Below are 23,695 nucleotides of genomic sequence, written 5' to 3' on the forward strand. Positions count from 1 at the left end.
GTGACTCACAGGCCCGTAGTCTCTCTCCGTGTGGGTGTGTGAGTGCATACACGTGTTGGCGGACGTGGAGTCCACTCTGAGGTTTGAGTGTGGACCAGCTTTCTATCACAGTAAGACTTCCCCATGATCCTCACAGAGAGGTTCATAAAGATATCTGTGCACAGTGAGAAACTCCACTAAGTGTCATCTGCAGGGCTTTAACACTCGTGTGTATGTTTTCACTGATTTCCTCAGTGATGCATGAGAGGGAGAGTAGCCTAACATCTACCGCTGCTGCCTGACACTGTGCAGGCAGAGAGCTGGTCTCCTCTCTGGACCGACAGATCACCTTCACTCTGTCAGACAGAAGATCTTACTGTCCTGTATCACAGCCAACACACAGCCTCAGACAGAAAGGTGGCGTCCCTCTCTGCTTACTGTACCTTAGGAGGTCAGGTTTATCTCTAGGTGTCTCTCCTACCTAGTCTCCTTGGTCTCCTGGCTTGTCTGCTACATAGTCCCTTTGGTGTCCTAGGTTGTCTCCTCGGGTTCCTGCCTTGTCTCATTGGTCTCCTGCCTGGTCTCCTAAGCTTCCTCTAAGGTCTCCTTGGTCTCCTGACTGGTCTCCTTGGTAAATGGTAAGTGGACTTGGACCAAAAGTGGTAATCTCTTTCACACACATTCACAAAGAGCTGAACTACAGAGGGAGAAGTTTGGGGATAAGGGTCTTGCTCAAGGACACTTCAGCATGAGACTGCAGGAGCTGGGATCTACCGCCAACATTCAGACCAATAGTCGGCCGACTCTACCCACTGAGCCACAGCCGCCCCACCTTGTCTCTTGGTCTCCTGACTGGTCTCGTTGGTGTCATACCCAGTCTCCTTGGCCTCCTGCCTTGGTCTCCTGCCTTTTTTCCTTGGCCTCCTGCCTTTCTCCTTGGCCTCCTGCCTTGTCTCCTTGGTTTCCTACCTAGTCTCCTTGGCCTCCTGCTGTGTCTCCTTGGTTTCCTACCTAGTCTCCCTGGCCTCCTGTCTTGTCTCCTTGGTTTCCTATCTAGTGTCCTTGGCCCCCCTGCCTATTCTCCTTTGTTTCCTGCCTTGTCTCCTTGGTTTCCTACCTAGTCTCCTTGGCCTCCTGCTGTGTCTCCTTGGTTTCCTACCTAGTCTCCCTGGCCTCCTGTCTTGTCTCCTTGGTTTCCTATCTAGTGTCCTTGCCCCCCCTGCCTATTCTCCTTTGTTTCCTGCCTTGTCTCCTTGTTTTCCTATCTAGTCTCCTTGTCCTCCTGCCTTGTCTCCTTGGTGTCCTACCTAGTCTCCTCGGCCTCTTAACCTAGTCTCCTTGGCCTCCTGCCTTGATCTCTTGACTTGTCTCCTTGGTCTCCTGCCTTGTCTCCTTTGTCTCCTACCTAGTTTTCGTGGCCTCCTATTTAGTCTTCTTGGCCTACTAGGTAGTCTCCTTGGGCATTTATCTAGTCTTCTTAGTTTCCCATCTGGTCTCCTTGGTCTCCTGCCTAGTCTCCTTGGTCTCCTGCCTTGTCCCCGTGGTCTCTCTGTGGGATCTGGTCTTGATACACATTGAGACTGGTCAGTGTGGGGAGCAGGTCTCTGAAGTGGCCCTGTTAGATTCACAGTGAAGTGATGTTGATTATGTGAGATCAGGTTTTAGACTCTGATATGTGCATCATGTCTCTGTCTGGAGATCAGGATTCTGATCTGGTTGTAACAGGGCTTTGGTATTTTAAGGGCCTGAGCGCTCCTACTGATGCTAGGTTACAAAGATGTCTCATGTCACCTCTCCTTCCCTGACCAATACGTTTTTTTTGCTGTGAGCTCATTACTTCTATTCAAGCTCATTTCACCCAGAAACACTGTGGCTGTTTTTGTCATTAGGATCCTGTAAGAATGTAAAAAACACTGAAGAGACAGAAGAGGAGTGTGCACCTCATTAAAGATGTTAAACATCATCATCTGGAGTGTCATTAAATATATGATGTCTGTCAGGCAACATCTACTACCTGTTCCTCTAACTGTTCATTAAGGAGGACTGGACCTGGTCAGCACAGACCGGTGCTCTGCTGAATATTTATAAATCAGCTGTTTCAGAACAAAGGCGTGTTTTCAAATCAGAGACAGAGCCGCACACCTCGATCAATAGATTCTTTAATAAATAATATCATTACAGGGAGCAAAAACAGAGTGGAAATGATTTGTGCACGTGTGAACAGAATGCTTCTTTATCATCACAGGACCAACTGAACGGATGAAGAGGAGGAGGAGGAGGAGGAGGAGGAGGAGGAGGAGGAGGAGGAGGAGGAGGAGGAGCAGCGTGTTATACAGAGCCACATGATGTACTGTGATAAGCAGAACGTTGATTCAAACAGCTACAGGTCCAGACCACAGGAGGGTTGGTTAGAGGGGGGGGGGGGGCTCGAGTGCTGGGGGAGTGGAGGGTCATAAATGTGATGTCCTAGTCCATGAACCCCCCGTACCTCTTCTGTAGCTCACTGCTGTTCTCCCACGCCCGTTTCAGCACCCCTCCACTCTTGCTGCTGTCCACCAGCCACTCAGGCCGTCCCACACGCCTCATGAACCCCCCATAACGCTTCTTGAGCCCCCGCCCCAGCACCGCCTCCAGCAGGTCGCTGCGTGCCGCCCCCTCTTCAGCGCGGCGCATGAAGCCTCCATATCTCTTCACCTCCTCTCCTCCCTGACCCTCCCCCTCCCCGCCATGCTCTGCTGCTGCATTCAGGAACCTCAGGATCTCCAGACGTATGTCTTCCTCGTCCTGGTTTCCAGGGTCCTCTAGCGCCCCCTCTGGAGAGGAGGAGGAGCGGCGGGACATGAAACCACCATAGCGCTTCATGAAGCCGCCGTACTTCTTGGCCAGCTGGTGTTCGGGTGATGTGGTGTCGTCGTCATCTGGGGACAAAGCAGCCGCCACTTCCTGTTCCTGCTGTTCATGGGGGTCAAGATCCAGGCCGGCGTGGCTGTCCTCCGCCAACAGGAAGTCCCGGCACAGGCGGAGCTTCTGGCTGTCCAACCCGCCCTTACACTCCAGAGAGCACGTCTGCAAAAATCAAAATCACCCATTAATACAGTGTGACAATGTTACGCTACATTTTAGTTTAAGACTGACTCTTAAAGCTTCACCCTGATTCTGTTTTATAACCTCCAGCTAACTCTACACCCCCCCCACCCCCCACCCCCTGGTCTCAGGTCAGGAGTCTCACCATGCTCAGACTCATGGCAAGTGGGACAGACTTTGGTTTCCTATCAAGTCTCCTTGGCCCCCTGCCTTGTCTCTTTGGTTTCCTATCAAGTCTCCTTGGCCCCCTGCCTTGTCTCTTTGGTTTCCTATCAACTCTCCTTGGCCCCCTGCCTTGTCTCTTTGGTTTCCTATCAAGTCTCCTTGGCCCCCTGCCTTGTCTCTTTGGTTTCCTATCTAGTCTCCTTGACCTCCTGCCTTGTCTCCTTGGATTCCTATCTAGTCTCCTTGGCCTCTTACATAGTCTCATTGGATTCCTATCTAGTCTCCTTGGCCTCTTACTTAGTCTCCAGCGGGGCTTAAAGAAGCATTACGGAGGGTTCATGAGGCGCTTGGGACGGAGGGAGGGATGCTCTAAAGTAGGTGGAGTCATGATGCTGATGTTAAGATGATGTCATCCGGGGTGCTGGTGGCCTAGCGGTCTAAGCGCCCCACATATAGAGGCTATAGTCCTCGTCGCAGGGGTTGCCGGTTCGATTCCCGGCTGGTCGACCATTTCCTGCATGTCTTCCCCCGCTCTCTGCTCCCCACATTTCCTGTCTCTCTTCACTATCCTATCAAATAAAGGCAAAAAGCCCAAAAAATATAACTTTAAAAAAAAAGATGATGTCATCAATGTTAAACAGCAGACACATGGAGCCACAGAGAGTGACGTCTGAAGACGGAGAGCAGGAAAACAGACCCATCATCCATCGAGCAGACTGCAGGTCACCCTTGTTTCAGAGCGAAATATAAACATGGTTTTACTTGTTTTATTCAATAATGAAATTAGTTTTCTTTATTAAATAAAGGATCTGGTCTTGAGAAAGGAGGGGTCGCCTTTGAATCAGGGTTTGTCTTAAATTGAGGAGAATCCGGTTCCTTTAGCCGTCCTCTGATCAAACAGAGATGCAGTGATCAGGGAAAAATGCTGACTTGGTCTGACAATAACCTATCATTATCATCATCATCTTTATCTTCATCATCATCATCATCATCATCATCATCATCATCATCATCATCATAACCATCATCATCATCATCATCATCATCATCAGACAAAGACCAAACAAAGGGAGAGAGAGAGAGAGAGAGAGAGAGGGGGAGAGGGAGAGGGAGAGATGAGAGCAGATGGTTTCAGAGAACAGCTCGTTTTATCTGTTTCTGTTTCTCTCTCTCCCTGAACGACTTTGAAAACACACGTTCATTCTGTAAACCATCTGTCCCAGACCCCCCCCCCCCTACACACACACAAACACAAACACACAAACACACACACACACAGACAGACACACACACACACTCACAGCATCTTCATCTAATGGAAGTACCCCCCAACACTGTACAGCACTTACCCTGCCCTGCTTTAACCATATGAGACCATATAACCTCAGACTGAAGGCATCTGCAGGGCCGTGGGCCCCAGACCCCCGCCCCCCCTCCCATATGTGTCATTGGATTTCACTTATTCAGCCATCAGAATCTCAGTTTGACGACATGAGGGGGATTCTTGCTGAGCTTTCAGTGCCGCCGGCGTGTGGAGACAGAATTAATGAAGAGGAAAATTGAATTGAGGACTTATTGGCACCCGGGGGGCTGAGGGAGGGGGCAGAGAGCTGCAGCCCCCTCTGGTGGTCATAAAGGGGATCAAATAAGACCCCTTAGAGCAAAGGGGAGGACAACAGGGAGGAATATTTGAAGGTGTGTGTCTAATTCATCCAGGTCTTCATTCTGTCCTGTCACAGCTTCTACGAGAGGTTTCAACACGTGTCAGAGTCTGACCTCGCAACCAACCCTGACCCGCAGGAGAACAGATCCAGAGTTTTTAAAAGCGGATTGAGGCGGACTAGTCTTAGGGATGGGCAATGATTATCGAATATTGAATATTCGTTCACTTAGTAAAAATCGAAGAGTTACTTTGAATATTTTCACAATTTAAAAGTACAATTTTCATGGTTTTTACCGGTGCTTGGATGTAGTACAGTATTCCTGCCAGACGGTGGCGACAGAGCGTCTTAAAGCTGTTTGCTAACAGCATTAAGTAACAGAAGAAGAAGAATGCTAACTTTATTAAATAGCAAAAGAAGAAGAAAACATAAGCGGCAGTCCCAGCGATTTTCTCCGTTTCTGAATCTAACACTGCTACACATTATTATACACATTATACACGTATTTCCAGAGAGGGGGTGATTATTCAAATAATCGTTGAATAGATGCCAATGATAACCGAATAGTTTTTTGGCTTGATATTCCCATTTCTATTTGGTCTAGCACAGGATCATTATTCAGAATCATTGATTTGTTTGATTAAAGGTGGGAAAATGTATAAATAATGTGAATCAAAGCCGAAGCAATCACCCTCAAATGATTTACATCATCTAAAGCCCCAAATATTGATTCAGCTGTCACAGAGAGGTGAAGAATCCTCGACATGTTCACACAAAAGAAGCTTGAATCAGACTTTTGGATGCCTCCTCGTCCGGCTCATTGATGTTTGAGTATTTATTGTAAAGTACAGTTGTATGATCTGTTGAGCTCAGGTCAGGAGCCTCGTCTGAGAGCTGAACGCAGACAGCTCCATGCTAAAACAACATTAGGATTCTCTTTCTGACAGTCTGACACATTTGACTTTGTTCAAACTGATTCTTATCTGTCTCCTTCTTTAAGTCACAATGATGTTTAACTCTTTTATAATAGAAGAATACAGAAACTATGAATCGATGCTTTAGAGATGCGACAGCGGAAACAGAGAGCAGGATCGGAAAAAGGAAAAAGGGTCTTAACAAAAGTTGTGAAAGAATGAAAGAGTGGAGAAAAAGAAGAGGGGAAATGTGCCGGAGTGAGGCGGAGCGGAGTATCGACTGTCAGAACAATATCAGCTCAATCACATCGACAGAGGACGAGAGGAGAAAAGGAAAGCAGGAGAAGAATCTATGAAGGAGGAGGAAGAGTGGTGTTTCTGGGAGATGTGATGGAGGAAGGGATGAAAACTGATTTCTTTTTTTTAAATAAAGGAGAGGAAAAAAGAAAAGCTTGAAGCGGGTTTGTTCAGAGTGACAGTGGATGAATAATTAATGACAGCAGCTTTTCAAAGTGAGCTCCCCAGAGACCGGACTTTATGAATCACTTCATCACACACACACACACACACACACACACACACACACACACACACACACCCTCCAGGCTGTGTTTAGGTACCATGCTGTCAGTGTATTAAACAGAGCTACACTGTGATACACTGACGTTAAGGTTAAACCTGATATCACATAAAGACCATCATGTATATAAAATCAGTAAAACAAGCGTCTGTTTTTATATTAATATTAGAGTGTGATCCGCATCAGATGTCACAGCACGTCTCCACACTGCTGTTTGAACACAGTGTCACGATAGAATAAATACTGTCTGTGAATATTTGATCAGCGGTTTTTAGAAGATATGATGTGACGAGAAATATAATGCAATACACTGTGCAATATCTCTGCCCTCCTATATATCTCCTCCAGTCCCACAGTTCTGTTCTACCTCTAACTATTCTGTGCTTCTGTATATACTTTATTATTATTTTATTTTATTCTATTTGATCTTTATTTAATTTAATTTAATTGTATTCATATTTATATCTTATTTTATTCCTTCTTCTATTAATATCTAACTTTCTTACATACTGTTTAAGAGCTCTGTAGTGCCTGAATTTCCCTCCCCGGGATAAATAAAGTATTTCAGATTCTGATAACAGCGTGATTCTCAGGTGTGCCGGATTCACCACTTCTCTGATTTTTAACGCATAAACTGTTTTAACATGTAACAAATGAGGAGGAGAAACCAGACGGCTGTCCCTCTGTGTTTAAATCTTTAAATCTTTAAATCTTTAAACACATGTATTTAGGAGGATTTCTCTCTCCTTTAACTCTGCCTGCAGACAGAAACATTATAAAGAGGCACATTACCAGGGAGGAGAGGGTAGACTGTTGTCCCAGCAGGCGGTACACACACAGTGCACACTCCTTCCCACAGTCCGATCCCACGACCACGGACACACACACCCCCAGGACCAGCATCCACACGCTGCTGCTGCTGCTGCTGCTGCTGTGAGCGGGGGCCGCCATGGACTGATGAGGACACACAATAATAATAACAATTTTATTTGTAGAGCACTTTTCAAAAACCGAGTTACAAAGTGTTTCACATGGGCAGCAAAATAAAACAGGCAGTTCATAAAAACACACAAGTCAAGAAACAGAAATAAAACATATTTCAAAAGACAACATTCCCCTAAAAGAACTCTAAAGGAATGCAACTATTTCAAAATATATTTCTTAAGAGGGTTCAAATACAATAAAATAAAATTCAGATAAAATCAGGAAAGGCTCTGTGATAAAAGTATGTTTTAAGAATGGATTTAAAAGAGCTCACTGACGCAGACCTGATCTCCTCGGGCAGATGGTTCCAGAGGGTCGGATCCCTCACTGTGAACGCCCTGTCCCCTTTCCTTTTCATTTTTGTATTTGGAATGCACAATAAACCTCTGCCCGAGGATCTCAGTGCATGTAGGGTGCTAAAAGGTCTGCTATATAGCTCTGAGTAAGTTCATGTAGAGCTTTAAAAGTAATCAGTCAAATCTTAAAATCAATTCTAAAACATACAGGGAGCCAGAGCAAGGAAGCTAAAACCAGAGAGATATGGTCATATTTTTCACACACACACACACACAGAGAAAGAGAGAGAGAGAGAGAGAGAGAGAGAGAGAGAGACTTGAACACAAGTCTAGATTTAGAGATGGTTACACATCTCTGAGCTCAGATATGAACTCAATCTTCTCCCTTTTGTTGAATCTGTTTTAACAAATGTTCCCAGCCTGCTGTTTGAATCTCAGAATAAATAAAATACATTCAAATGTCCAAATAAATAAAACAGATTTAAAAACATAAACAGATTATTTTATCTGGTGATCTGTCATTTATAGGACCTATTTAATCTGCACTAGCATTACTACAGTTGATGCACTAAAACAAATGAAGCAGATGAATCTGTAAATATTTGTAGAAAGAGAAACATTAAAGTAGTTAATATTCGCGGCGCATGCGTAAAGAGAGAGCCTCAGTGTGTGTATAAAAGTCTGCAGGTCTCTGAAGGTAAAGTCTCATGAACAGCTCTTCTGGTCTTACCTCTGTTTTAGATCAGTCTGTGTTAAAGTGCCGCGCGTGCCCTTGGGGGTTCCTGCAGGTTCAGAAACTGTTGAAACGCGCGAGCCTCTGAACCCAATATATATGCGCGCGGAGGCAGAGCTGTCACGGATCAGCCAATCAGCGCTCCTCTCTCTCTTTCTCTCTCTCTCCGGGTCTGAGGAGAAGTGAAGGACCGGGAGCAGCGTGCACGGTCTCACCGGGTTCAGGGTAGACACAGACACCGGATGAACGCGTGAGGGGTCCGCTCAGAGGGCTCGCGGAACTTCTTGCTCTGCAGCTCGTGCCTCTGCGGACCCTTAAGTAGTTTGGTGTGCTGACGTCAGCGGGGGAGGGGGTCGAGGGGTTAATGTGCGTGAAGATGTGACGTGACAGCCCCCCCCCCCCCCCCCCCCCCACACACACACACACACACGCAACACACACACACACACACACACAGAAGGTCTTTGATATAAACCGCACCACGCAGATTACAACACAACAGGAGTCATACTTCATGTGAATGAAACTCTCTCTCTCTCTCTGTGTGTGTGTGTGTGGGTGTATGTGTGTGTGTGTGTGTGTGTGTGTGTGTTGCCCTCACGTTGATGAATTAAGGAGCTCGGTCCGAGCACACAGAGTGTATTTCCTGATGGGGTCTGTATTTATACTTTGAGATCAGATGAAGAAAGACTTGTTTATTTAGTTTATTGAACCTTTATTGAACCAGGTTGGTCTTATTGAAATCAAAGATCTCTTTTTCAGGGGAGACCGGCCGAGACAATCAGCAGCAAAAAACATAAAGTTAGAGACACAGACACACAGAGAACCAAAGTACACTTTACAAGCAAGTTTGTCTTGGAAAGAGCAGTTACCTAGGACAGCGGTTCCCAAAGTGTGGGTATGGACCCCCTGGGGGGTCGCAAAACACAAATGCAGGGTCGTGAGATGTCTTCCAGAATGGTTTTTTTTTTTTTTAAATGTATCTAAAAATAGTACATTTAGCCCATTATAGTAAAAAGAAATATGGACAAAAATAATAGCTAAATTGAAATAAAAACTTGAAAATATAAAATGTAATGAGTTTTCTGCCTTTCTTTTCTCCAGATGACTCCTAAGTTTAGAGTTAGTGAACAGTTAATTATCAAAAGCATCAGTAGCAGCAGGTTCATTCATAAAGCACAGGAGACACAGACACATGCTCAGATAGGTAGGGTCATTTTCTGCAGACCAGCTAAATGAAGACACATTAAATCACTTTAAGGGGCAGTGGGGGTCCCGAGGCTTTGGCACCTATAGTTCAATCAGGAGAGACACAGTTTGAAGATTAAAGGTTATTTATTACAACTTAAAGCTGGGGTTGGTAGTCTCGGAAAACTAGCATGAATTTGAATGTAGCATGTCTTCAAGACTCCGCCTAACCCCTCCCCCCCTTCCCCTCGAAGCTCCTCCAAAACGACGCCCCCGCTTACATGCACAAGCGCTACTGATTCATGACCATATGATGGTGACTGATTCAAAACCGGTCCTCACCAAAACATTATCATAGAGAAAGTTAAAAACACAAACAAACATGGCTGCTGTTTGTACTCACAACTGTCATGTTAGCATTATCCAGTTGTACTGGTGACACGATATCAGGAGAAAAGTTATAACACATATAATACTGTAACAGCTCTACTGTTTGTTAAACATGTTCAGTGTAGATGTTCTTAATTCCTACAGTGTTGACAGTCAGTGAAGGCATCAGGAGAGGTGTAGAGTGTGCGAGGAGAGAGGAGAGACAAGAGGAGGAGGATGCATGAATTTGGCAGCTGAAGAAATCCCCCTAGAGTCCAGACACTGGTGGTGGTGGTTGATGATCCTAGGAATTGAAGACTTTCAGAGACCAGGTGGAGATGGGGAGGTGGAGGGGTGCGCACCATCAATGCAAGAAGGAACTAGCAGGAGAGAGAGACACATTTAAAAAAGACAGCAGAGAGTTGATAGGCTGATGATAAGGGCGTGCCACTGAGCTATTGGATGACAGCCGCCGCTGACTAACCAATGACAGCTCCGGAGCATGCAGCTGGAGCGGGTGAGCTATTGAATGGGGGAGAGGAGAGTTAAACAACTGCTGTGATGCTTTATAGTCTTCCTGTTTGAACTTTCGCTAGAGCTACATTTGACAGAAATCTTTGGCGTAAGGATTTTGTGAGCGTAGGATGTGTGAATTTGGGTCCAGACACTGGTGGTGGTGGTTGAATTCTAGGAATTGAAGACTTGCAGAGAACAGGTGGAGACAGGGAGGTGGAGGGGTGCGCACCAACATTGCAAGAAGGAACTAGCTGGAGCGAGAGACACATTTAAAAAGACAGCAGAAAGTTGATAGGCTGACGATAAGGCGTGCCACTGAGCTAATGGATGACAGGCGCTGCTGATTAACCAATGACAGCTCCGGAACTGCTGTGATTGCTTTATAGTCTTCCTGTCTGAGCTTTCGCTAGAGCTACATTTTGGTGGTCATGGGCCGAAAAGTTTGTGAACCCCTGATCTAGGAGGCAGTTGTCACAAGGTACACTAAAAACAGCGACATCCTAAAGATTCAGCTTCCAGGTCTTTCATTTTAGATTTAAAATCATTCAGTGACACCAACTCCTTGAGCTTCAAGCCATCCTGCCATGAATTCCAGCCTGAGGGTGCAGAATACCTAAAAGCCCTTTTTCCATTTCTGTTTGAGCTTTTTGGACAGAAAGCATTCAAAAGTCCTGGGAGTGCAGTGAGTACTGCCCTGTTCTGTGTGATAAAGACACAGAGGTAGTGTGGCAGCAGACCAAGAATAGACTTATAAATGAAAATGTACCTGCATCCAAATGGACTTGAAGCACTTTGTTCCTCTTACTGATCTTGTTTCCTCTTGTCTAGATCTTTGCTTGTGTTGTTCTTGTTCTCGTATGTACGTCGCTTTGGATAAAAGTGTCTGCTAAATGACATTGTAACATTGTAACATTGTAACATTGTAACACCTCGTTATTATCATCAGGTATTTCTTCATCTTAAGAGTAGTTTTGATTCAAGACCGGTAACAGGAAATATCTACCCTGTGATTGAAAAATATGGCACAGTAACTCTTATGGATGAAACATGTTTGGATCAGTTTTTAAAAGCTGATGGTGAATGTTATTTTAAACACTTGGGGCCTGATCTACTAAGATCCCAAATAATGAGCGCTAATTTGCGTGTGTGTTGCCCGGTCTGCCTCTGTAGCTAGAGGGGCAACTGGATATTTCCTGCTGTCTCAACGTGTGGTGAAATGCTGTGGCAAGAATAGGAGAGACACACGTTGAGCTGCTGTTATCATCTCAGAAGGAAGTTTATTCTTCTAAAGACCAAGACATACTTCAGGTATCAATAACAGAATAGCAATCAAAAGGTATTCAGTTTCAGTCTTGTTTTCAAAAACATGGCCATAACCTAAGTTATAAAACTACAGTAAGTCAAACATTAAATTCAACAATCAAAACCTCTCTGTAAGGTTGCTTTATAAACTATTTTCATTTAACATCCAGTCTCAAACAAACATTCACAATTTTAAGTCTGAGAAACACAACGAATGAATTACATTTTTAATCCCTCTGTTTTAAACCACATGAAATGTAATTTTTAATATAAACTGTATTATGGTTTTTCAACCTGTTGTTTTATCATTTGTACAAAATAATTGTATTATTTATTAAAGAAATACACTTTATCAATACCGTTTCCCCCACAACAGTCTCACAAATAAAAAAAAGGGTATAATAGTCCTTTAACGACGCTTTCACTCACTCAGACTTTCTACAAAAGCGCCATGGCTTTATTCACAAAATAACTACATGAAAATATTACTAGTCATGGCATTAAACCTTTAACTTGTATGTGCTACAACACTGACCAGAAAATAAACATGCATGAGAAAATCTTCTCATAGTTTAAGTGAATTAAGTTCAACAGACAGTTCAGTAGTTTCTCCGTTTCTAAGGATTAGTTCTTTATACTCTCTCTCACTACTCCACGTGCCAAAACCGCTAGCATTAGCATGGTTAGCATTCGGACTTAAACTCATGTTTACACACTTCTGCCTAAAAACGATCTTATTCACCCACTCGTGCGAACATAAGGTGCTCAGTACTAATGTTTTAAAACTGTTGAAGTCTGCTATTTATGACTTTTTGAGTGCATTTTACTAACCTGTGGCAAGAATAGGAGAGACACACGTTGAGCTGCTGTTATCATCTCAGAAGGAAGTTTATTCTTCCTCTGTGCTCCAACGCTACTCTATGCCACCAGCGCCACTGCGCCCCCTAGTGTATGGATGTGGACTAGCTACATAGAAACGGAAACTGCTGAGAAACCATAGAATTGAAACTATGGAAAATAAACATAAATAAATAAAAATAAATTATAGGGGTCTCTGTTTTAATCTACAGACGAGAGACGACTGATTTCAACTCTCTACACTCTCCCCCACTTAAAATAATGTCTCCTGACATTGTCTACTTTTTAGTGGACTACTTAGTGTACGAGTGAGCACCAGTTGGGGTAATATGGTTGGAAAGGAATGGGATAGGGGAATGGTGAGAAGTTTCCAGGTGCTGCAAGGGGCTGACTGTTAAAGAGGGGGTTCACCTCAGCACTCCAATGGCAGAATGATGGTTGGCCAAGAGAGTTGTATGTGAGTCTTGCTGTCGGTCTCCCTCTTCGCTGTGACCTCCTTACACCATCAATTTCTCCTCTGTTTTCACCATCAATTTCATCCGCTTGATCAGGCTCTCTTTCTGTAGGATTGTCAGCCAACTCAACATCACTCCGTTTCACAGTTTCCTGCCTGTCAGGGGGGCAGAACTCTCTGGCTGTTGCACGCAGCATTGGCTGATTTTGAGGGTTCTGTTGTGGTACTGCAGGTTCTTTTTGCTGTAGCTTTTGTTGAGGGATAGCGAGATCTTGTGGTTGTAGTTGATGGTTTACAAGTTTGTAGCATGGGATTCTGCTCCGAAGGTCATGGCGACAAGTGTATTCTTCTTCCTCTTCAGAGCTATCCATCAGGGGTTGGTTGGTGTCTTTTACAGGTTGTTTCTGTCTGTTCTGTCTTGTCTTATTATCCACTGGAAGGTCTTCTTCGAGAGGTAGGTCATTCACTGGCAGCAGGAGATTTCTATGAAGCACGCGCATAGCCTTGCTGCCTCTTTCTGGCTGTACTTTATAGACTGGCCCATCGCCTAACCTCTCCACAATCCGATGTACTACTTTCTCCCAGTAGGCACGTAACTTTCCCGGGCCTCCTCTCTCCGAGAGGTTTTTCACAAGTACCCGGTCCCCAGGCTGGAGAGTGACACCTCTGATGCGACGGTCATACTGTTTTTTACCTTTCGCCGAAGACTTTTGGCTGTTATCAGAAGCTATTTGGTAAGCAACTCGCATCCTGTCTGCCCACTTTTGTGCAAAAGTTTGATGGTTGTGCGTTTCATTCTCTTTCCCAGTGCTCAACAGCAAGTCGATTGGCAACCTTGGAGCCCTGCCATACAAGAGGAAGAATGGTGAGAATCCTGTTGCATCGTGCCTTGTGCAGTTGTATGCATGCACAATCTGAGGCAGATGATCCTTCCATTCGCTTTTTTTCTCTTCTTGTAGGGTGCGGAGCATTTGGAGAAGAGTACGGTTCAGCCGCTCTACTGGATTGCACTGTGGATGGTATGGAGTCGTACGTGAGTGAGAAATACCTGAGAGTTCTTGTAGTCTTTGGAACAGGCTGTTCTCAAACTCGCGTCCTTGATCGTGATGCAGTTTCTCTGGATACCCAAAACGAGGAATGAAGTCCTGAAATATCTTTTCAGCTGCCGTTTTTCCTGCTTTATTTCTCGTTGGGTAGGCCTGTGCAAAGCGTGTAAAATGATCAACCAGGACCAGGATGTACTCGTACCCTCCTTTGCTTGGCTCCAGGTGCAAGAAGTCAATAGAGACCAACTCAAATGGTGCACTGGATGTGATGGAACCCATTGGAGCTCTCTGTGGGACACTGGGATGTTTTTGCTTGATGCAAGGACATTTCTTTGTGACATAGTCCTCAATATCTTGTTGCATATACGGCCAGAAGAACCGTTCTCGGGCAAGATGAGACACCTTTTCAGGACCAACATGACCCATATCATCATGTAAACTTTTCAAAACTGCTGGTTTGAGCTGTTCAGGGAGAACCAGTTGTCTGTTTTGAGTTGTTTTTCGGTACAATAAACCATTTTCCACCTCTAATTTGTTCCACTCATAGAGAAGTCTTCTTGTCTGTTTACACATTGTCCTTTTCTCCTTTTCGTTTGGAATCCAGCCTCTCAGTTTCAAAGAGACAACTTCTTTGATAGCTGTATCTTTTTGCTGTGCATCTTTGATGCTTGTTGGAGTGATGCTTGAAAAGCTGTCGAAGGGCACACTTCCATCTTCACAGGTAAGTTGTAAGATAGCAACTGAGGGGACATCATTTTTTTGCGCTGCTTTACTCCCTTGCCACATTGCCGACACAACCTCTGGTGAAACTGACTCTGTGTGATCGTCTATGTGGAGGTTCACTGGATACCTAGACAACATGTCTGCATCAGCATTCCGCTTGCCAGGCCTGTACTTGATATCAAAATGAAAGTCTGCTAGCTCCCCAACCCATCTCTGACCTGTAGCGTTTAACTTTGCAGAACTTAGGATGTAGGTCAAAGGGTTGTTATCTGTATAGACGGTGAAGGTTGGTGCGTAGTACAGATAATCGCGGAACTTGTCGCAGATGGCCCATTTGAGTGCGAGGAACTCCAATTTACCAGAATGGAGATGGTAGTTCTTCTCAGCAGGTGTCAGTGTTCTGGACCCATACCCGATGACACGCAGTTTGTTCTCTTGCCGTTGGTATAATACAGCTCCAAGACCTTCGTTAGACGCATCTGTGTGCAAGACAAAGGGATGATCAAAGCTTGGGTAGGCAAGGATGGGCGGGTTGGTCAGTATCTCCACAAACCTGGATACCACATCTTGATGCTCAACAGTCCAAGTTATTGGTGTGCGAGATAGAAGCTGTCCTTTGTCTCCTTTTATTGCTCGACCTTTTCCTTTTCTCAACTCAGGCTGTGTGGTGTTGCTTGTCTCAGCTGGGCTCTGGAGAAGCTGGAATAGGGGCCTCGCAAGTCGTGAGAAATCTTGGATAAAGGACCGGTAATAGCTTAAAAATCCTAGCAATGTTCTGACCTCTCCAACTGTGCGGGGTTTCTTTTCCTTCAGAGCTATTACTGCCTCCAAATCCTTTGGATCGATATGAATCCCTTCTCCAGACACCATTCGTCCAATATACCGGATTTGTCTCTTGAAGAGCTCGCATTTGGCTGGGCGAAGCTTTATGCCATGTTGTCGCATCTGGCACAACACTTGTCTGAGATGGTCCACATGTTCTGCAAAAGTTCTGGAATAACAGAGGACATCATCCAAATATGGCACACAACACTCATCTCGGATACCCTCTAACACTCCTTCCATGCACCTCTGGAATGCAGCTGGTGCATTTGTTAGCCCAAAAGGGATTCTAACCCATTCATAAAGCCCCCAGGGTGTGCTAAAAGCTGTTAAGTGTCTTGATTCCTCACTGACAAAACCTTGATGGTATGCACTCCCTTGGTCCAAAATGGAGAACCATGAGTTGCCTGCTAAACTGTCCAACAGATCCTGAATCCGTGGCAGTGGGTGACGATCAGGGATGGTCTTGCGGTTAAGCTTTCGGAAATCAACACACAGGCGCAAGCGGCTGTCTTTCCTGCGCACACACACCACTGGTGAAGAATAGGCTGACTCTGACTTGTTAATCCACCCCCTATCTAAAAGGTTTTGAACATACTCCTTAACCTCCCTGAACAAAGGTCGTGGAATGGAGTTGTAGGTGCTCTGGACAGGAACACTGTCTGTGGTGTGGATTTTTAATTGTAACCCAGGAATGCATCCAATATCTCCTTCCTCATGTGCAAACACATCTGATTCCTCGTAGAGCATCTGCCGTACAGCTTCCTGGTCCTGCTCCGACAGATGGTCTAGATTGACTTTTGGATGCCATTTTGATTGTGAGCTGGAAGCTTTTTGGTTTCCTCTTTTGTCAGTGTGTTTGCTGTCAGTCGAGTAAACATTGGCAGCACACAGGAGAGGATTGTTGTGTGGGTCTGTGGTCTTGTGAGGAGTTGGGAGAATCTTTACAGGTTTGCTCTCTGCGATTTCTTCAATGAGTCCTAAGACAATCTTTGGAGGTAAGAAAATGTCATGCTTTGTTGAATTCTGTATTGGGATTCTCACTACTTTAGATGCACCAGCCGGCACATCTACAAGAGCAGGAAACAACTCTAATCCATCTGGTAAGTTGCACTCAACATCTGGCTCAAACAGCATTGCTCCACCTGCAGGAAAAGCTCTAAGGCGACATTTAATGTCGCAGATTTGTTCGCTGTGGACAATGAGTCCTTTCTTGCCAACTCTCACAACTGAACCTTCCGACTCTTCCTGGTGTGGCATAGTGTGGACGACAGAAACAAGATTTTCAGCATTGCTCTTTTGAATTTGTAAGGTCTCTGATAGCAAGTCTACCAAGCTGATGTCATCTGTTTGGTCACTGTTTCCCATGATAATCTCTTGGATAACATTGAAACCTAGTAGTGGGCTGCTCAGAGTTTCTCGACTCACTAACATCGGGACATGGAGAGAGACTGACCCATGTTTGTCGCTGACGATCTCGAGAAGAACCTCTATCCACCCATCAAATGGTACGTCTGTCCCATTGGCTGCAGTAACTTTAAGTGGGTGGTCTGGCAGAAGACTTTCAAGTGGTTGGATGGTTACATTTGGTAAGGCTTTTTGCACCCAAGATTTTTCCACTAAAGTAACCTGTGCCCCACTGTCCAATAACATCTGCAGCTTTTCCCCATCTAACTGACAAGTTACCATGCACCTGCCACCAATCAGCTGTGCAACACGCTTTCTTTTTGAAACATTGTGCTGTTTCGGGGTTTTGGTAGAGGATGGGTTTTTCTCTTTGGGCTGTAAAGTTTCTGTGATGGGGGACTCAACATTTAGCCTGGTCACTGGTGGTCCCTCCCCAGTGACCTCTTCCAGTTTCCCTGTGGATTGTTCTTCTTTAAGCAGCCTATTGCTCTGTGCCCCTCTTTCCCACAACGGAAACAGTGTGGGCAGCTGTCAATTCCCTGGGAAATACATTGCCGACATTTACCTTTTACTTCTGGCTTGGCTGGCTGTTTTTGGGGTGGCTGAGGGGTACGTATGCTTTCTGTCGCTGTGTTGACTACAGGCTGGAGGGCTTTTTCCAAACTCTTAGTCAGAGATGACACTTGTGCAGTCAGCTCTAGTATGGCAGTACGATTAGCTTGAACTTCTGTCTGCATTTGTTCTGTCTCTTGTCTGCCACGATCTTGCTGCGCTGTACTGACACTAACTGCTTTTTGTTTTTGTGTCTGTCCCAACCTGTTTTGTCTCTCTGTGTCCTCACTTAATGACATTGTTATTACATCTAGTATGAAGTCATCAGTAACACTCGAGTTTGAGATATGGGGTTTAAGATCTCGTCTGATGTATGAGCATTTTTCGTTCATACCTTGGTAAAGTGAATGTAGAAACACTCCCTGCACTAGTTTGCTGTCATATTGAAAGCCTGTGCTCTGTTTAGAAGCAAACATTACACGTTGTTTTAACCCCATTAACCTGTACATGAATTGTTGTGGGTTTTCTTTATCATACTGCTTTGCATTGCTCAGCTCCTGGAATAATTCCGTGCTGCTCTTATCCCTAAGGTGAGCTCTGAGAAAACGCTTTAACTCTGCTACAGTTAGGCTATCTTTGGTAACAAGCATGTCTTTAAAGTTGCCAGGCTTGATTATTTTGAGCACTGTTCGAATAATCTCAGCCTCTGTAAAACCCTCAACAAGACCATCATCTATTTGTTTACAAAGGTTGTTAAAACTCAAATCAGAATCGGAATCTGAGATCTGACCACCATGAACCTTAAATTCTCTACGTGGTAGTAACGCAGCAACATCTGTCAGTTTTACCAAACCAGTTACCTGTTCAGCAACCACTGGTGTGGGTACTGTCATCATCTCAGATGCTACTACTACTGGTTCAGTCTCTAACACTTCTGCTGTAGTTGCTCCTTCAGATGCTTGAACGCCCCCATCAGCTCCCTTAAACGATTGCAGTTCGTCAATGAAGTCACGAAGCACAAGCAGACGAGACATCCCCTGGTCCTCAAGGCTCTTCAAGTGGTTACTCCTCAAATAGTCAACAATGAAGTCAAAAAGTTCCACTTCGGTGGAGTCGTCGTCTGGCATATCTTCAACCGACTCCTCTTGGCACGCTTCTGCAAGCTTGTAGAGAACTTCTCTGTTGGTGGTTCTGATCAGCTGGTGAAGCATCTGCTGAATTTCCCACTGTAGATCATGTAGAGTGGCCATCTCTGGATACCTGAAGTCTGCCTCTTAGGTCATCGGCTCAGGAAACATGAAATCAGGATCCCACGGTTCAGGGATGATTAGCACCAGACCAGTAGGAGGCGCTAATCCCGGACGAGCCCCCAAATTTGTTGCCCGGTCTGCCTCTGTAGCTAGAGGGGCAACTGGATATTTCCTGCTGTCTCAACGTGTGGTGAAATGCTGTGGCAAGAATAGGAGAGACACACGTTGAGCTGCTGTTATCATCTCAGAAGGAAGTTTATTCTTCTAAAGACCAAGACATACTTCAGGTATCAATAACAGAATAGCAATCAAAAGGTATTCAGTTTCAGTCTTGTTTTCAAAAACATGGCCATAACCTAAGTTATAAAACTACAGTAAGTCAAACATTAAATTCAACAATCAAAACCTCTCTGTAAGGTTGCTTTATAAACTATTTTCATTTAACATCCAGTCTCAAACAAACATTCACAATTTTAAGTCTGAGAAACACAACGAATGAATTACATTTTTAATCCCTCTGTTTTAAACCACATGAAATGTAATTTTTAATATAAACTGTATTATGGTTTTTCAACCTGTTGTTTTATCATTTGTACAAAATAATTGTATTATTTATTAAAGAAATACACTTTATCAATACCGTTTCCCCCACAACAGTCTCACAAATAAAAAAAAGGGTATAATAGTCCTTTAACGACGCTTTCACTCACTCAGACTTTCTACAAAAGCGCCATGGCTTTATTCACAAAATAACTACATGAAAATATTACTAGTCATGGCATTAAACCTTTAACTTGTATGTGCTACAACACTGACCAGAAAATAAACATGCATGAGAAAATCTTCTCATAGTTTAAGTGAATTAAGTTCAACAGACAGTTCAGTAGTTTCTCCGTTTCTAAGGATTAGTTCTTTATACTCTCTCTCACTACTCCACGTGCCAAAACCGCTAGCATTAGCATGGTTAGCATTCGGACTTAAACTCATGTTTACACACTTCTGCCTAAAAACGATCTTATTCACCCACTCGTGCGAACATAAGGTGCTCAGTACTAATGTTTTAAAACTGTTGAAGTCTGCTATTTATGACTTTTTGAGTGCATTTTACTAACCTGTGGCAAGAATAGGAGAGACACACGTTGAGCTGCTGTTATCATCTCAGAAGGAAGTTTATTCTTCCTCTGTGCTCCAACGCTACTCTATGCCACCAGCGCCACTGCGCCCCCTAGTGTATGGATGTGGACTAGCTACATAGAAACGGAAACTGCTGAGAAACCATAGAATTGAAACTATGGAAAATAAACATAAATAAATAAAAATAAATTATAGGGGTCTCTGTTTTAATCTACAGACGAGAGACGACTGATTTCAACTCTCTACATGTGCAAATGAATATTTTTGCACGTGCTATAAGTGGGCGTGCTGCGGGTGATCTACTATGATTGCGTGCACAATTGATAACAAGTGCAAAAGTGATGTGGACCACCCTATTTTAATGAGGATTTTGCGTGTGCTACCGCCTGTCACCATGGAGAGTTTGAGAGAGCAGAGTGGCCTTAAGCGATAAATGAAGTTTGAAGCCATGGAGTTGGAGATCTTGGTGGAGGAAAATAAACGGAATAAAATGAAATAAACGCATCCACTCTACCCCAAATGCAATCAGTGGTTTGATGGAGTTTAGAGAGCGATTTGATGAGGCTAAGTCTCCCACTCTTGCTCTAGCTACTTAATTGGGAAGTCAATCTCAGTTTTGCAACAACCAGGGCCAGAAAAGTAAGGCGTCACTTTGATGAAGACAGTCGCCTCACTGACACAGAGAGCAACTTTCAGGTGAACATTTTTAATGCCTGTCTTGATATCATCATCCAGCAACTGTCCCAAATATTCACCAGCTTAAATGGAACTGTGAACATGTTTGAGGCAATTCACCCCAACACACTGCTGCAAGCACGAGATGAGGAGTCACACCAAGCTGCCTGGCGACTTAGTGAGCACTACAGTCGGGACATCGCCACCAGCTTCCCTGGCCAGCTGCTTTCTTTTAGAACCTCTTTCAGGGACCAGTTACGAAAGCAAAAGTCTGTTGCGGATCTGGCAAAAATGCTCATTGTCAACCACTCAGCAGTAACTTCTGCATTCAGTGAGGCCCTGCTTTTATTTTTGACTCTTCACGTCACGGTTGAAACTTCTGAGCGCTCATTCTCCAGGTTAAAATGAATTAAAAACCCCTTGAGGAGCACGGTGGGACAGGGGACTGAGTGGGCTTGCCATGTTGTCCATTGAGAATGACAGAGCAAAGAAAATGGACACACAGCGCATCGTGGACAAGTCTGCGGAGCTCAAGGCTCGTCCAAACAGTGGTGAGTAGGCCGAGTACTTCATATTGATTTTTTGTTTGTATGTGAACATGTGAGCAAATTTGACTAAACTTTATATCTGTTGATACAGTGACCTACTGTGCTCTCATTAGTTGAAAAAGTTTAAGTGGGTGTCAGAATGATGCGGTCGCTATCCGTGGTGCTGAACTGCTTTGAATTTGTATTGTTTTATTTTTGTTTTATGTTTGGTCTCTTGGTTTGTTAGACTTCTTGTCCGTTTGATTGACTTCAAAATGACATAACCGTGTGTAAAAAATGTAGTAATGCCTGTAAGCCTCGCTGTAGCGGGCATGTTGTATGTTGTAAAGCGATGTTATGATGAGCTTTATTGGGTATAAAGTGCCCGGTCATGCCTCCTTCTCGCCACAGTGACCGCAGCCATTTGTGCGTAACGCTGTGCCAGTTTGCACCTGCCTTTCAAACGTGCTAAATATAGACACAAAAACACCGCCCCCTATCAGCTTCAGGTTTGATAGATCACATTGCGTGTGCTGAATGATTACATTTACATCTCCTCCTCCCAGTATTTTGCACGTTCTGATGATCTACATGTATTCTGCATATTCATGAAGGCAAACACGCTAAATGGATAGCAAGTGCTATTTTGCTCATTTGATAGACGCAATCCTCGGTGCTCCCGGTTAGTACGTCAGCTTTGACAGTAACACAGAGTACAGTCCCAGCACCACAAGTCACCACAGGAAACACTGAGGTGTTGGAGTTTGTGTTTCCTGTGACATACTGAAGAAACAGGATGTGATTATAAGAGACCACAGACAGAAACCATGATCCAAAAATAAAGACTGAACAACATCACCATCAGGAGATCTGTATCTTACTCTGCATACTGGGCTCAATACTTCAGTCTCACAAGACTTGGACATTAGGGGTTTTTCGACCGTGAGGACTTTGACCCTGAATTATGTGTGTTTTGACCGGTGGACCCAGGGTGTAAATTTAGCTCAGGGATAGATAATTCAATTCAATTCAATTCAATTCAAAAAACTTTATTTGTCTCCCCCCTAAAAAGCCCCTGCTAGGGGGGTAGTACTTTTCAAAGGTCCCGGGACTTTTGGGGGGCAGGGTCTGCAATGCTGAACGTGTCTGATTGGTAGATTAACCACAATGTTTTTATTCCTTCCTCCGTCCACAATGACATCACACACATCTGTGATTCTCTTGATTTCTCTTTCTTTCATTAGTTTTGATTTGTTCTATCTTTTTTGTATGTGTGTGTACTTTTCAAAAGAAGAAGCTGTGATTCTCTTGATTTAGCAGCTTGTAACAGTAGTCTTCTCTCAGCCCACCGTGAATGCGTCTCTCCCGGTGTTCCGGTTTTAAAAGTGACCCTGTAAACTGGAGACCTTCAGCTGAACGTGTCAGTGTTTGTGGAGTTTACACAGCTGTTGAAACACAGAGGGAGTTCCTGGGAATGCAAACTAGTTTAGTTTTTATTAAGATTTCAAAATATCCTCATCAGATATTTAATGATGGTCTAAAGACGTTTATGAGGGATGCATCCGGCTGAAAGTCTCCAGTTAACAGGGTCGCTGTTTAAACCAAAACACCGGTCGATCTCCGCCACGGCTTTTTGATTTCAAAAGGATTTTAAAGCCGTGTTGAAACGTCTTTGCTACTCGCGCTTATCTCCTCTCACGTGTTGATTCAGTGAATCCATCTGTGATGAAATATAGCACCATCTAAAACAGACCAGCTGAGTCTCTTCATGCTAACAGGCTAACTGTTGTGTTGCTCATAATGATACCTGCCTGTCCGTCTGCTTCTATGGTGTCCTCTGTGATGAAAGGCATTCCTCTTTGTTTTACTGCCCTCTACTGGTCTGGTGGTGTAGTGCATTTACTTTTTTTTTCTCCATACGTCACTGGCCTGATTTGCACAATCTACCCGGGACTTCAGCCCGCGGTCGAAACACAGACAACAATGGGGGCACAGGAACCTTTTAGTATAGGGGAAAGTAGTTCTGGGGGCTAAAAGACACCGGAACTCTTTGTCCAAAAGCACCTTTTCACCTTTGAAGAGATTACTGTTTGTTTTCTGTGGCTCATAAGAAAACAAAATGTCTGAAATAGTTGTAGTGATGTTCAGTCCCCTCCGCTGACAGGAGGTCATGAGGACTTCACATGAAGGCAGAGAACTTTCTAAAAAGTCTCAGTTTAACAAAGAGATGAAGAGGAACTACAGGTTCAACGCTCACCTGATGACAGGTGAACCCGGGCTAACGCCCGTGTTAGGGAGAAGCAGTGCTAGCATTAAATCCTTTGATGAGGTTTAGTCCACAGTGATGGTCTGTGTGTGTTTGTGTGTTAATAGATACAAAGCAGATGTGACAAAAATGTGATCAAATGAAAGAATGGAATTAAACGGTCACATGTGGAAACAACAACAAACGCCTGAAAAAAGAACAAATGTGTAG

General features: G+C 44.3%; 1 protein-coding gene across 1 annotated transcript; it reads right to left on the reverse strand.

Moving 5' to 3' along the window:
* Window positions 1-2,120: 2,120 nt before the first annotated feature.
* Window positions 2,121-8,723, reverse strand: LOC117826927 (proenkephalin-A-like). The gene is made up of 3 exons (XM_034703351.1): window positions 8,394-8,723; window positions 7,176-7,337; window positions 2,121-3,045 (listed from the first exon to the last, which is right to left on the reverse strand). Exons 2-3 carry the CDS (start codon window positions 7,332-7,334, stop codon window positions 2,446-2,448), a joined length of 759 nt encoding a protein of 252 aa, XP_034559242.1. The 5' UTR covers window positions 7,335-7,337; window positions 8,394-8,723; the 3' UTR covers window positions 2,121-2,445.
* Between the last annotated feature and the right edge of the window lie 14,972 nt (window positions 8,724-23,695).

Source organism: Notolabrus celidotus, chromosome 15 (genome assembly GCF_009762535.1).
Source record: "Notolabrus celidotus isolate fNotCel1 chromosome 15, fNotCel1.pri, whole genome shotgun sequence".
Classification (NCBI taxonomy): domain Eukaryota; kingdom Metazoa; phylum Chordata; class Actinopteri; order Labriformes; family Labridae; genus Notolabrus; species Notolabrus celidotus.